Source organism: Hirundo rustica, chromosome 1 (assembly GCF_015227805.2).
Source record: "Hirundo rustica isolate bHirRus1 chromosome 1, bHirRus1.pri.v3, whole genome shotgun sequence".
NCBI lineage: Eukaryota > Metazoa > Chordata > Aves > Passeriformes > Hirundinidae > Hirundo > Hirundo rustica.
The window spans coordinates 109,531,534-109,546,059 of record NC_053450.1 but is presented as its reverse complement, the minus strand read 5'-3'; the positions used below and the strand labels follow the sequence as shown (position 1 = coordinate 109,546,059).

Genomic DNA, 14,526 nt, shown 5'->3' with positions numbered 1-14,526 from the left:
TTAACTTTTCTTCTGACTCTTCTCACTGTTTCTGAGTCTCTTGGTGTTTCAGCTCTAAACCAGAAGTTTTGTTTCTTGAGGCTGGAAGTACAGGTTCATCTCAGTGTTCATTTAGATGTTAGCTTTGTATTTGAAGAAAAGGCAGAAGTTTTGAAGCAAATAGCCACCAGGGACAGTACCATTTCAGTATCATCACAGATCCACCTTTGATTACTTCTCGTTATGCCTAAGAGAAGGTCTCTATCTCTCCATCCTTTCTTTGAGTTGACTCTTCTTACAAAGGTCTTAGCAGATACGTTTGACATCTCTTGAATGTCTGGTGTATACTGTTGCAGTCAGTAGCACCTCAAATTTCAGATACTCTTTTTACCTTGGTGAATATAATTTTCCATTTATGTAAGAAACTTTTAATGAACAGTCTTGTTGTGTTTTGTCATAAACAGTTTTTCAAACATCAGATACCTGGATTTTCACATTGATGGTTTTACATGTAACGTTTCTATGGAACAAAATGATGAGCATGTTAGGACAAGTAGTACTGGAATAAGAATTTTTTTGCTATTTATTTTTGAAGGCATAAGCTGCACAGATCATGGATGATTTTGCTGGTGTGAGAAAACTGGGTACAAGAGCAAGTAATTCTGTCACTGAACAACATCATTCATGACAGCCCTCAAAACCCTGAGAAGAGAAAGTTCTCCAGCTGCCAGGCTCGGCAAGCACATTGAGTAGCAGCTCAAGATTCAATGGCAGCTCTAACTGTATGCCATTTTGAATTGCAAGGCTCTTAGGAACACTGCAGGGCAATTTTTTTTCACCCTATACATGGAACACAAGACATTTGGGAAGGGAAAAAATCCATTCCAGTGGTGTGCAAGGGGCAAAGACAGCCCTGGGAGGAGTTGATGTCTTTGTTTCTGCTGCTATTTGCTCAGCAAGTATGGGCTGCTTTGCATCCTCTGTGTGTGAAGTGTGCGGTCCTAGCATAGCTCACCCCCATGGCCTCTTCACTCTGCTGACTCTGCTTTTATATGGCCCCTGTGCATCCCTTGGGTATTGTAATTGCCATGGCTCGGCTGCAAATAGGTTTGCTTGTACTTGGTTACAGAGGAAAGAGTTGGATTTTCACTGTTTAGAGCTAGACTTGATAAGCATGGGAGGTTTTGTATACATTTTCATGCTTCTGTGTTGACAAATGAAGAGCAGGGTTACTTAACAGGAAGTTTAATTTTCTGGTAGCTGTCAATGGCTCTGCCATCACTATGACGTGAAAATATATTTCATAATAGGTATATGTGTGATTCACAATCCTTTTATTTTGGCTAACTGACTTCATGCCTGGGAAATGCCAGAATGTGCAAGTTATTGGTGGTGTGGTGGTGTTTTTGTGGTGGTGTTTTTTTTTTTTTTTTTTTTTTTTTTGGTGTGTGTGTGTGTTTTGTTTTGTTTAAGATTTTGGGGTTGGCTCCTTTTTTTTGGCTAGAACTGGTATTTAGTGTTAGCATGCCTGGATCCCTCCCTGAGGATTAATTTATCAAACACTAAATAAAACATGTCTTCTGACTCTTTTCTTTTTCCTAATGTTTATTTTCCATGCCAATAGAGAGGTTACGTTTTTAAACAGAAAGTGGAGGGAAAGCAAAAAAAGACTTAATAGGAGAAGAAGCTGAAGAAATGAGGGATGAGGAGCCAGTCTATTGTGCACCAATCTATCACTTTCTCTTGGGAGAATAAGGAAATGACTTGTCTATAAAATTCTCATTAGACTAAAATAAGCACAAGTTTCTTCTGGAATCTAATTAGGCAATGTCAAATTGAGTAATAAAGGGTTGTTTTTTAATGAACTCCTGAGGACACTGGCTGAGCTTTAGCACTACCAAACTGTCTGTTACAGTCAATTTTCCCATCTTCATGGTACTGTTATATGGGTGGGTATCTGGGGAAGAAAAAAAAGAGTTGTACAGATTTGGAAAGACAAATGGCATCCTCATCATCAGCTTGTCCACATGCCAATAGAAAAATCTGCTATAATTTGCCTCCTTTGTTATTTTAGTCCAATTCTCTGTAAGGATGCTTGTTTTAGAATGAAATTGTTCTTTCAAATTAAATTGGCCAAGGGTTGGTTTATTATATTTGAAACAAAGGTGTCCAAGTATGACATGCAAAATATTGAATCAAAGAAACTAAATAATTATATTGGAAGATATTTAACTATTTAGCTTTTCGTTTTTGTTTTGTGCCAAAAGAATTAAATCTGGAGGACCATTTTGCCTTTAAGAGGTGACTAGAAGGTAATTACCATTAGTTTCTACTGCATATGCAACAATTGACCAACTTCAAAGTATTTAGTGGTTTGGTTAGATTCAGATAAGCAACTTTAGGCTTGCATGTTTATCCAGGACTTATCTGAACTATTTGGGTTGAAGGAGGTAATGGCAACAAAACCTACAACTAACTAAAAGTTAATATTTTACATTAATAAAACACTAGCTATTTTTTAAAGAAAGGAGCAGTAAAGACTGAAAAATTAGGACACGCTCCTTGACTGATATGAATCACTTTAGCATTTTTAAAATTGATGTAGACCACTAATATTTAACTTTCTTCCATATGTGGAATCCTAAAGGTTTTCCTTATGGGGAATATAAGAGAGGATCAAATTTACTTCTTAATGTCAAATCTTTCACATACTCATTAGAGCGTTCTCAGGCTTTTTGGGTTCCCTTCTTGAAAACTTCCTCTGTAACCCTTTTAAAGTTTTCTTTTAAGTAGGTATTCAGGCAGAAGTAAGTAGATAGTGTTTAAGTGACAGTCTTAAGCTCTGATCTTTCTTGATTTATTGTTTTCTCCTGCTCTTCCTTTGAATAGTGGATGGAGAAAGTAAGTTAATGTACTAATATTTCCAAAGGGCATTTGGAGAAAAAAAACCCAACAAAACTTTAAAATATTTTTAGGGACTTCAAGTATCTTCTGTCATACTCTGTTGTGGAAATTGACATCAGGGACTTTGCTGATGCCCTTGAACACAAAGTATTCATTGACTCCTACCTTCCAGGCCAGATATAGTGGACATTTAACCATGAATGAGCCAGAATGGCTTGACTGGGTTGGCACATAGAATGGAGCAGGTTTCACTCAGATAAATTTAGGTGAGGCTCAGAAATTTCCATGCTATGAGTAGGGGGACTAGGAAAGTCGGGCTATATGTTTGCAGGTGTCAGCTGAGAGATTTGTACATTGAAAGTGAGGTTCAGAAAAACTAGCTGGTATGTGGTCTTTGTTTCTTTTTCCTTTTGAAGACTGAGTAGTGGGTGTAGCTCTGGGATGTCGAAAGGGCAGAGTGTCAGGGCACACCTGTTGTCAGAGACAGGTTAAAGCGTCACCCAGAGATTGTAAAACACTCCTTTCTTGCTCTTTTCAGTTTTGCCTGACATTCAGCCTTCCCCTATCTCTCCTTGAGGCTGCTTGTTATACTTGCTACCTCTCCCCTTCCTTCATGCTGCTCCTTCTGCTGAGCATCTGCTGAAATCCAGCTCCCACCATGCCCCGCACTTGTGCTGGACAGGTGCTGCTCTGCCTCCCTCATTCAACCCGCTGGCCCGTGCCAAAGCTTGAGAGCAGTCTTAGTAGCTCCAGTGCTCCTGCAGTCTTTTCCATTCTTGTTTCTGTTTTTAAACTTCCCTTTAGGTGCCTGCAGACTCTCCGTACCACGGTTGCTTCTGGTATGCCATCGCCTTGCTGCTTCCCACTGGGACGAGGGCTGGTGCTGCAGGGCAGAGGATTTTGTAGCATAGCTTGGATATGCGCTTCAAGCAAGAGCAGTGCTGACTGCATGAGTGCACCACCTTCATGCTTTGTTGACCAGACTAACCCTTGAGCTGAACATTTCAGTTTAATATGCACATCTGTACATGTAGATTAGCCCAGGGTCATTAGCTTTCTTATACAGGAAACATTTTACATTAAAGAACATAATTACTGAGCAAATATGTAAGGTATTTTGCAGTTGCTATTGTCCAACGATTCTTGATTCTGGTAAAATACACACAGAGCTATTTAATGACACAGCTCATTCCATGTTGCGTGTCCTGCACACCTGTAAACTGTTTCTCGGACCAGTATGACCTGGGCTTCAGCAGCTTGGGGATGTTAAACACATTGAATAGGCTCTGTATTCATCAGGGTTTTCAGTGAGCAGTAAGTGAGACCGTGCTGCAAGATTAACTCAGTGTTTTCCAGAATGGAACTTCAAAATGCATAAGAGGAGTGTAGGGCTTCACACTCCTCTCTTCATATGTTGTCCCGCATGTATTAGAGGCCAGAGAACTGTATTTAATGTACTGAGAATTGGAACATTTTTTTATTATTCAAACTAATTTCAAAAGGGCTTTTCTACTTAAAAATATGAGGCTCAGATGTTGTGCCTTTCAATGTTTGTCAAAGCTGAAATTATCTGAGCCAAGTTTGAGACTATTGATCATCTCTTTTTGAAAGATACCTGTTTTGGTTTAGGTAAGTGAAATGGCCACAGCATCTACAAATATCTCCCTTGCTGTTCTGTATCCTGGAAAAAGTATTTCTGATTACTGCAAATCACTATTCTGATACCTGCAAATGAAGTGCAAGTCTTCTGTTGTTTAGGAACTTAAATGGAGGCAGTTAACACATTTGCAAATGATCTTTAATATATCATGATTCCTTTAAATTTTGTGTTGAATTCAAAATGATTTTAAGGAGATTTTAAGTTCCTGAGTACCTCAGAGCTGTGACTCTCGAGCTTTCCTTTACAGTGGGCTCAAAGATTTACTGGTGCAGGGCTGATAAATTGCCTTTATTTTCAGAAGAACATAAAACATATTCTAAAGCAGGACAGTGCAACCTACACAGCAGAGAAAGACTTAGAGTTGTTGCTGAGGTAGGGTGTGGAAACAGAATGGTGCCATGGGCATTGTTTGACTGATTGTAGCTTTGTGATTCTGTAGCTCTATGTACACGTCTGTGGTTCAAAGTCTTTGGCAAGTCTCCTGCTGGTTTCATGGGCTCTTTGATCCAGCTAATTTTGAATAAAAAATACTAGGAAAAAAACCCTCAAACCTAAAAGCAATAAATGGAAAATGGGCATTTTTCCCACAGAAAATGGGGTATGTGTTATTTCCAAAATTTTTCTCAGAACCAGCTAGGTCTCCAAAGAATTATTTTTTAGTTGAAACAATTTTGCATTAATAAACTAACTCTTTTAAAACAAATATTATATTTCTACTTTACAAGTATTTTCTGGTTTTGCTTCTCTGGTGAGTTACTTTATTATTTTCCTTGTGTTATTTTTTGGTTTTATTTTTTGCAAAATAACAGAAAATGGCAAAAGAGAAAACCAAAAAGGAAGGGAAACTAGTAGGAACTTGTAATCAAAAATGGGAAAATTAATGTTTGTTTTGGTGTTTGCTTTTTTCAAATGGCTCCATGGAAATTCATTTTGCACAAAACAAATGTAGGCTGATTGAGTACACGAGCAAACAAACCTGTTTTCTGTTAAAAAAGTTGTCATATATCACACAAAGACGAATAAAGCCAAACTCTGATAGAATCCAAAATGTCTCCGCATGGAGATTCACCACACATACATGAGAACTTGATGGCTTTTAGTTCATGGGGATGGTGATCGCTCCTGTCATGAATATGAAAAAGCATAAAGGAGAGGTAGCTCTGCCAGTGTCAGCTCATCAATGCTGAGCTGTGCTTGCTGAAGAGCTCTCCCAAGGACTTTGGTTAATGGATGAAGATAGCATGGCCAGGATAGATGTTGAATGCTTCCAGCTCTTCTTTTACTCTCTTTCCTCCCTCTCCTCATTCCAGTGCTGGAGTAACAGAGTAGTTCCTGAATGGACTGCAGACTAAGCACTGACATACATTTCCAAGTGAATTGTCACTGATTTTGGTTTGTCTCGACCAGTCGGAGTTAGTAAGGAGTTTGGCCAGTTGGGCATCAGCAGCAAGTGTCTGGGGCAGTGCTGCCAGTCCTCCCAGGACACAATCCTTCTTTTCCTCCCAGCTCTCAGCTCTATCTCTTCTGTTAACTCAGGGTATGATAGGGTGAGTTGCATTTAGGATGCTGCCCTGTGATCCTCAGCAGCAGCCTCCCACAAGATTTTGTTCAGCTGAACTGATGGGTTTCTCTCTCGTCCTCTAGATTGCAGTTTTGGAGGAAATACGTACAACAGTTCCATGAAATGGCATCTCCCCAGCAATCCCTGTGTTACATACCAGTGCCAGGTAAGGATGTCATAAAAATCGTGCTAATTGAGTTGTAAGCTTTTCCCAGGAAATCCAGAGCCTTCATTTATCCAATACAAATAACCTGAAATATTTTATGCCCAAAGCACAATATGGACTTTGCATTTAAAGTAATTTAAATCCACTCAGATGCAGCTAGCTATAACCAAATATTCAGAAATACAGGTTTTAAGTTACTTCAGTACCCCAATACCCAAACTTTGCTGAAGGAAAGGTACACAGCCGTGCCATTTCCTGCTGTCTTGACCTTAAAGTAAGTTCTCTTTTCTTCAGCATTCTAAGCCTTTTGTGAGATACAAATTATTTTAGTAACTGGACACTTCTGTGTGTATGTGTCCATAGATTTTACCTTTCTTTAAGAAAAACCCACAACCCTTTTTTTTGGGCTCCTGCACTGCTAACACAATGGTATTTTTGGTACCTTGGCTATCTGCAGCCATAACATTTTCAAGATTGTTGCTTGTCAGGCTCAAAACAAGTAATTGTGTAGGCAATTTTAGGTTATGTCTGCAAATAGGCCTGCCATTTTTGCTGACAATTTGATCTGGTTTTAATAGTAACACTCAGGCAGCTACTAAGAATGCAGTTGGAAAGAAGAGAATAGTGAGTATGAAGATCTTCTACTAAGAGGAGAAGAGAGTTTCAAGGGTTTTTTTCTCTTTTTCTCTAATACTTCTGCTCTGTGACACCAACTCATTTTTGAAAATAAGTACACTGAGTTGACTGAAGCTGGAGCAGTACTCTGTATCCTTGCACTTAATGAAAATAAACTCACTGAATTTAGATATGTTGCATGAAATGGTCATTCTTTATTGCCTGTTTCAGTGTCTACATGTAGAATTGAGTGATCCTGTTTACCTTAGGTTCACACATTTTAAAAAAAATATTGCCTTGCCTCAAACAGCTGTAAGCAGAAAAAACCAGCAGCTTTTGTGCATAGACCCTCACACCCAGGTTTGTTGAGGACTCTTGACTTCTCGAATAAGTACAGGAAATGTTAATTTACTAATACTTATCAGGCAAAATATCAAAGATAAGCGTCTCCCCTCTACAGAACAAGATGCTTTCATCTGTTTTCTAAGTCCATTTTCCTCCAATAGGAGAGGGAGGAGAATGCCTTGTGTCTGGCCTGTTTTCACCAGAGCTGCATGGCAGATTACCGGGGTTAAGGATTCCCGATAAAGCAGGATTCCTTTCCCTAAGAGGATGCTTGGTTTTTTTACCTGATGCATTTTAAGGCAAATCCCATGTCTGGAGTCAGGGAGACTGAAGTGGGTCTTTTGACTGTGGATTAACCTGAATTCTGATACCAGGCAGAAGGTACAGAAAGAAAAGGAGTTCTGAAACCCGGTGCTTTGTGGCACGTGCTGGGCTTTAGTTCTACTGGCAGTACTTGTGAATTTTTACTTGTTAAAGCAGCCACAACGCTAACAATGAATGTGTCTAATCTGCTTCTTTTCCAGGAAGGAGTGATAGTAGAATCAGAAGTACAGTGTGTTGTTCATTGCAAAAACCCTTCCAAACTCAGGGGAATGTGTTGTCCTGTGTGTCCAGGTGAGATTTCATGGTTAAGATGCTGTTCTACATGTGCAGCTGTGTTTCTAACGATACCCATCATCACCTGGGAGGCTGCCTTCTCTGTTATATTCGACAAATTACTAAAATGTGGGCTGGTGACTCACAATGAACAAAATGACACAAGATTTATTTATTATGTTTTAGTAGAGGACATGCAGACCAGGGGATACATAGGCAATATCCTGTGCTAATATTCACAGGTGTGTTTACGTCATTTTTTAGAGGGTCTGTTTAGGTTGGTTTGTAAAACTGATGACCATGATTTTGTTAGGAGGGGAAGGGTAAGACTAATCGTAAAAAAGGAGATCAACTTTTTGAAGGGGAATGAGAATGGGTTGCATTTGTGAAGCACAGTGGCAAATTCCCTTGGTTTTTTAGGTTTATTTGATTTTATCAGAGATTTTGAAGGTAAGCACTGCTCCAGTTGTGATAAAATGGATTTATTATGTTTTGGTTAGGTATAATATCTGCTAATATCTAATATAAACTCAGGGAGTAAGAATGAATTATTAAAAAGCAAACAGCCTAAAAAACAGTTTTAAAGGCACTTCTAATGGGAGACTTAGCCTAGCCTTGAGTTAATTTTTGCAAATTTATCTGCTGTAGAGGGATGCTTTCTTCCCCCCTCTGCCTCCCCCAAAGACATTTATGGTTTCTCAAGGATTTGTTCAGGATTTTGCAGTGATTTGTTTTCTTCTGAAGTGATTATCTCTCTACAGCTACCTGAAAGGAGGTTGTAGCAAGGTGGAGATTGGTTTCTTTTCCCAGACAACCAGTCACAGGACACGAGGACTGAACTCAAGCTGCACCAGGGGAGGTTCAGTCTCCCCTAATGACATCAGGAGGAATTTCAGCATGCAAAGGGTTGTTAACCTTGTAATGGGCTGCCCAGGGTGTTGGAGTCACTATCCCTGAAGGTGTTCAAGAAATGACCGGATGTGGCATTCAGTGCCATGGTCTACTTAACTAGATAGTAATCAGACAAAGGTTGGACTTGATATCTTGGAAGTCTTTTCCAAGATAACAATGCCATGATTCTGTGTTGGAGAGGATGGTACCATTTACTTTTCATATTGCTGTGTAGTAGGGGGGTGTTAGGGAGAAGACTCAGCATTCTATCTTGAGTTAAACTTATTTAAATGCTGTTTTGCAGGTTGTGTATTTGAAGGGAGACTTTACAATGAAGGAGAAGAATTTAGGCCTGAAGGAAATAAATGTACCAAGTGTTCTTGTATTGTAAGTATTTGCCTTTTGGCATTGTATCTCCCTGTATGAACTTCAAAAGGCACATTATTATTGCCATAACAAAGCAAAAAATATAAGGAATCCAACACTATTATGCTTTCTTCTCTTGGAATTCAGGTCTCTTTTGAAGAATTTATGGCATTAGTACATTGTATCACTCACATTTTGAGTTTATAATCTTTTTTGTGACCTTACACTGTATGTAGATGGAGCAGGTTATTTGGGAGAGGGCTGATCTGCTGAATTAGTGGTGCTTTTTTTGTGATAGGATCATGCAGGAGGAGACAGAAATCTTTTTGGCCTTCATCTATTGATCAGCATTTATTAGATACTTCCTTAAGCCAAACTTTTCCAAGGACTCCTTTCAGCTATATGCAACAAGGGCCTTTGCTCTGAATTACTGAGTGAAAGAATGAGGGTTGCCTCCTGAGACTGTCCCAGGTGTATTTTTGGCTTGACGCTTGATGAAAAGGTCATATCCTGGATTTTATTCTTGACTAGCAGCAATACAGAGAGGAAGTAATAATTGCATCCTTTGAGTAATGAGTGCAGGCTTCTTTTTCACTTCCATTAAGTTAAAAGATAATGCTATATGAGTTGGGGCAGATAACTTTGGCTTCCTTTCTGTAACCTGTGAGAAGAGTAAAACACAAAGTTCAAATCGCTGCTTTTGTTGCAATTTGTGGGCTGGTTATCAGCAGAATTTGTAATGCTTTACATTTCAGTAGAATGCCAAGAAATTAGTCAGTACCAGATACAGCTCTACTGCATCATGAAAATAAAATAAAAAAAAGGATGAGAGAAAGCTAGACTTCAAAAATAATGTATCTTTACACATATACACACATTTAACGAAGGTGCTGCAGAGTACTTGAACTGTTCTGTGGGGAAAAAAACTTTGGTAATCTGCAAAATTAATTTACATTAAGTCATCACTGCTCCTGTGGAGATCAGGGTGCTCAGGTGGTAATTTTTTTTTAATTTTTTTTTTTTTTTTTTAAAGTTTTAATCCTGTAGTAATGAAAACATACTGTCACACATGTCACACTGATATATGCCCTGGGCTTCTGCTCTGCTGAATGCCTTCAGTCCCAGGCTGAGAACTCCCTCTGTACTTGGTGGGTCCTCCTCTCATTTCAGCTTCAGCTGTAGAGCAGTAGCTTTACAATCTGGCTTTCCTTAGTTATGTTCCTCAGGGTAAGGCAGGTCTGAATGGTTGAGAAGTCTGTGGAGACGTGTGGGTTCTGCTTTGCTCTTTTCTAAGTACTATACTGATATTGCCTGTTGCCCAGTTATTGATGTGCCAACATCTTGATCAACTTTCCTTTGTTCTCTGACTATCAAAAGCTTCTGTGTTGAGAAGAGCATTAGTGGGAGATAGCTGGGGAGAGCAGTGTAAAGAAATAAAGAATAAAGGGTCACACCTGAATGTCTGACCTTGAGAGTCACCAATCGCTTGGTTAGAGAAGGAGCTGCATCAACTATTGAGAATAAGAAGTTTAAAGCCACTTAATTATCCCTTTCAAGAAAGACAGCATGATTGTTTTGGATGTTAATGACATCTTTATAAAATGCCCAGCTCTCAGTCTGAGTCTTTCTGACAGCTAAAGAAGTGCCATCTATGTGTAAGCCACACCAGACCTCCCTTCCCCTTCTCTGCAGAGCCCTTTTTACCCTCTTACCAGTTTCCAAGTAAATAAAGAGAGCATCCTCAGGGCTGTGATAGCAGTTTGCTGCCTGCTTTGCATCCATTCCCTTTTGGGAATGGGTCCTCAGTGAATCTCTTATTGAAGCAGTTGGTGGATGGATGTCTTATTTTAAGATATCTATCTAGTCATGCAAAGTGATGGAAACAAGCTTGTGTGTGATGAGCTGTAATTTGTGCAGGTTTTAACAGATGGAGGGAAGCTCTTCAACCCAAGTAAGATTTCTTCTGGGATTTCAGTCTTTTGTGGAAACTTGGCATAGGAAGGAGCACAAACGGTTGCTAGGGTATTTTGGGGATGTGTATATAAGGATTCCAGCTACTCTCACTTCAGGGTGAATTCTACATTTCTTGGGAGCAAGCTCTTCAAATGATGGGTGATTATGGATTCCACAGGCCGTCATTGTCCCAGGGGTAGCTCAAACTTGGGACTGCCACTGAACAGATGCCATGGAACAGGAAGAAAGTAAAGAGGGATAACTGTGGTTTGTTTTCCTGGAGAGATGTGGGTTTGATCTGCAGTCACTTAATGTATTAAAATGAGGAATTACTTAAATGAAATATTTTTATTGTTGCAAAATGATGCACCCAGAAGTAAGTACACATCTTCAGATCTGGACTGTGGGAATGCTTTTTGCGACAGCACTTTGGTAGTTCAGGTTTGTGGTATTATAAGCTCCAAAGAGTGCCTACTAGATACTACTGAGCTCCCAAAGAATGTGAAATGGCTGTTGTTTGTTTATTTGTGGTTTTTTTAGACACTGTTTTTGTAAATGAGGACAAAACTGGGATCTTGGGAGCCTGGGGTCCTGATCTTGGTGGATCAGGCTGGCCAGTTGCAGGGCTTCCAATGTGTTCCATGGCCCTGAAGAGCAGACAAAGGCACGACATGGCTGCACCTGGGCAATTCACTTGGTCCTTACCTGCCTGGCGCTCAACTCATTAATATGGTTCCAATTTAACACCACTTGTGGTCCTAGCTATTGTCTACTGAAAACCAGACCTAGCCCACCAGCCTCATTTCATGGAGGTCAGTGAAACAAACTATTAGTTAATGAACTAATAACTTTTGGTTTGTTACTAAGCCAGGCTGTGCTCATGACAGCGAGGAGGAGATGAAAGGCCCTGTATTCCATTACTGCTCTCCTAAGTGAGCTGCTCCTTGGGGCGACTAAGATTTCTTGCTGAAAATGAGAATGTATCACCTCTCACTCAATGCATATTGCCTGTCAGGAGCGAACGAGCTGGCTTTTAATGACTCAGTTTCTCTGGGGAGAGGCATTTGTGTAGGAAAGGTGGACGGGATAATAGGGATCTCCTCGCACCCCGGCTGAAACCCAGCTGTCTCACAATAATTCATCTGTCTGGCCTGTTCCTGCTTTTCGTGATAGGCCAGTGGCCTGTTCTAGAGAAACCCTGGCTGTTTTCCCTACCATAAGCACCTACTTAAATGAAGGACTGGCTTCTTTAATCAAGTGTTATTTCTCAGATACTACTTTTATGAGGTCGAGAGTGTGTTTCTGCTTGCACAGTAAGAGCACTTGGCTTACATGTTTCCTTTCCTACAGCCTGCATTAAAATAGTCAGACTGTGATTATCGTAAATGTTTTCATTTTCTCCTTTGATGTAGCACGTTTGGGGAAAAGAAAAAAAAAGAAAAAAAATTGTAGAGGGGGAAGGAGACGGAGCCAGGGAGGGAGGAGAGGAGATTTGGCAGGAAAGTGACCTTGCGTGAGAGCGGTAACCATGGAGAAGCTTATCTTTGGGCGGTAGTATCCAAACTCCTAAGCAGCCCCTTTTGACTGCTTTGAGCGCTGTTACCCAGAGCGTGGGCGCTGCGCGTTCCGGCATGTGCGGCATGCGGCCGTGCGAGGCACCGCCACGCTGGGAGCGCGCAGCCCCGCGGAGACAACGCGGCCCCGCGCCCGCCCTGCTCCGCGCCCCTGCGGGGAGAAGGGAGGCGGACCTGCTCGGGAAACGGAGGCTGGGTTATGGCATTGCTGGGGCGCTTGAGAGCTGGGAGGGGGAAGTGTTGCGCAGCGTCTGTCTGTCCTGCAGAGACGTGTCCCCGGGACGGCCGTCAGCAGGGAGGTTATGTGCGTTTGGTCCCCGACCGGCATCGTTTTACAAAAGCAGCGCTGTTCTCTCAGCTGCTCCTCCAAAATGATTTGGAACAAATAAAACCCAAATAGCTGGAAGCAGAGTGCAGGGATTGGAGGCTCTCGGAGAACCGAGTCAGAAAGGAGCCCTTGCTCAATCTCCTTTGCATCATCGGGGGCTTTTAAGCCGCTGCTCAGAGGGGTTCAAGATGTGCCCAGCTACCGGTCTGTCTGCAGGTGCACTTGAGGGTGTGTGCGTGCAGGAAATGTCTCGTCGCTTATATTCCTGAGCGCTACGGTACAAATACTGGATAATAAAAGTTTTGCACAAAGAAAAGGAAATCACAACAGCAAAATCTGTTTCTAAATCAATGAGTAACAGACGTTTCAACTGTGATAAGTAATGAGAAACTACATATGTAAGTGTTTTGGATGCTGAGGGTGGAATTAATCTTGTCTAGCTGCAGCTATTCAGGAGTAATGCGTCTGATCTGAGCTACTTATCTGGGCTCCTCTTCAGTTAATTCAGAGAGAGAGGTGGGATGGATTACTCTCTGCAGATGCTTATCTTCCTCCACTAACTAGAGGGGGAGCCTGCCCAGCTCCTGGCTTCAGAGATGGCTGAAGATAGCCAAGACCGATCCTGCCCCTGCAGTCAGCTGGGTGATTAAGCACCCTGATACTGCTTTAAAGGTTTGGCTTTAACCGATATTGGGAGCTGCTGGAATACATTCCCACCACAAAAGACAGTGGGGGAGGTACACCAGTCTACTGGGAAACTCAGGGGAACGCACAATTAAATGTATCCTCAGTGAAGGCTGAGGATAATTCAAATTCAAATTTCCATCCTTAGTGCAGTGCCAAATACTGATCTTCCCAAATTTCCATGTATTTCAGCTGCTTTGATTCAGCTCCAAACTGCAGCAGACACTGTCTGCCCTTACTCTGGGGCTGAGAAACAGAGACAAACAGGAGGTGTAGTGCGGGGTGGAAAAGCAATGAGTTGGTCTTTTGGTAGGAGCAGTGTTCAGATTGTCAAAGTTAGTGACATTAGAAAAGTGGTTGGTTTATGTGTGGATGCAAAATGAAGACCAAAAAGGGAGTGCTCAGAAATGGGATGTGGAAGGTTGGTCACTGTGTCTCTCTGGGAACACCCCATAATTTTGTCTGCAGATTTTTTGCAAGGCTACAGAGTTTGGCTCTCCCAGTAGCCTCATAAAAATCTGTCCTGCAGGTAGGTGAAGTGTGGTTGCGGAGGTGGGTGTGGAAGAGCTATGTGCTGAACTTCAGCAAGAAAATAATGCAGCATGGAGACATAGGCATTCTTCTGCTATTTATATTTTCTTTATCTGATTTTCTTCAGGCTTCAAAAAGTATACCTGTTTTCATGAAGATTGTACACTACCTGGGCCATGTCTAAAATATTAAATTCCTTTAATTTTGGACATACCAGTGTTTAAAAAAAATTGGACATTTAAAAATAAAAGGTTAAAACAATTTTTTTTAGGTTAAAAGGTTAAAAACAGTGTTTTTTTCTTTTATCAACATGCATAGCCATTTTTAATATTTTTTTGCTGATTTCTCTCAAAAAACACATCTCTGAGGAAA

At 40.9% G+C, this 14,526-nt stretch overlaps 1 protein-coding gene across 3 annotated transcripts in view; it reads left to right on the top strand.

Moving 5' to 3' along the window:
• Positions 1-14,526, top strand: part of BMPER (BMP binding endothelial regulator) — a 103,793-nt gene that overhangs the window by 30,692 nt on the left and 58,575 nt on the right. For all 3 annotated transcript variants that reach the window (XM_058421851.1, XM_040072327.1, XM_058421852.1), the window contains 3 exons: positions 6,188-6,270; positions 7,755-7,845; positions 9,023-9,105. In XM_058421851.1, the coding sequence (XP_058277834.1) occupies positions 6,223-6,270; positions 7,755-7,845; positions 9,023-9,105 (222 nt within the window). In that variant the 5' untranslated portion in view covers positions 6,188-6,222. The remainder of the gene's footprint in view (positions 1-6,187; positions 6,271-7,754; positions 7,846-9,022; positions 9,106-14,526) is intronic.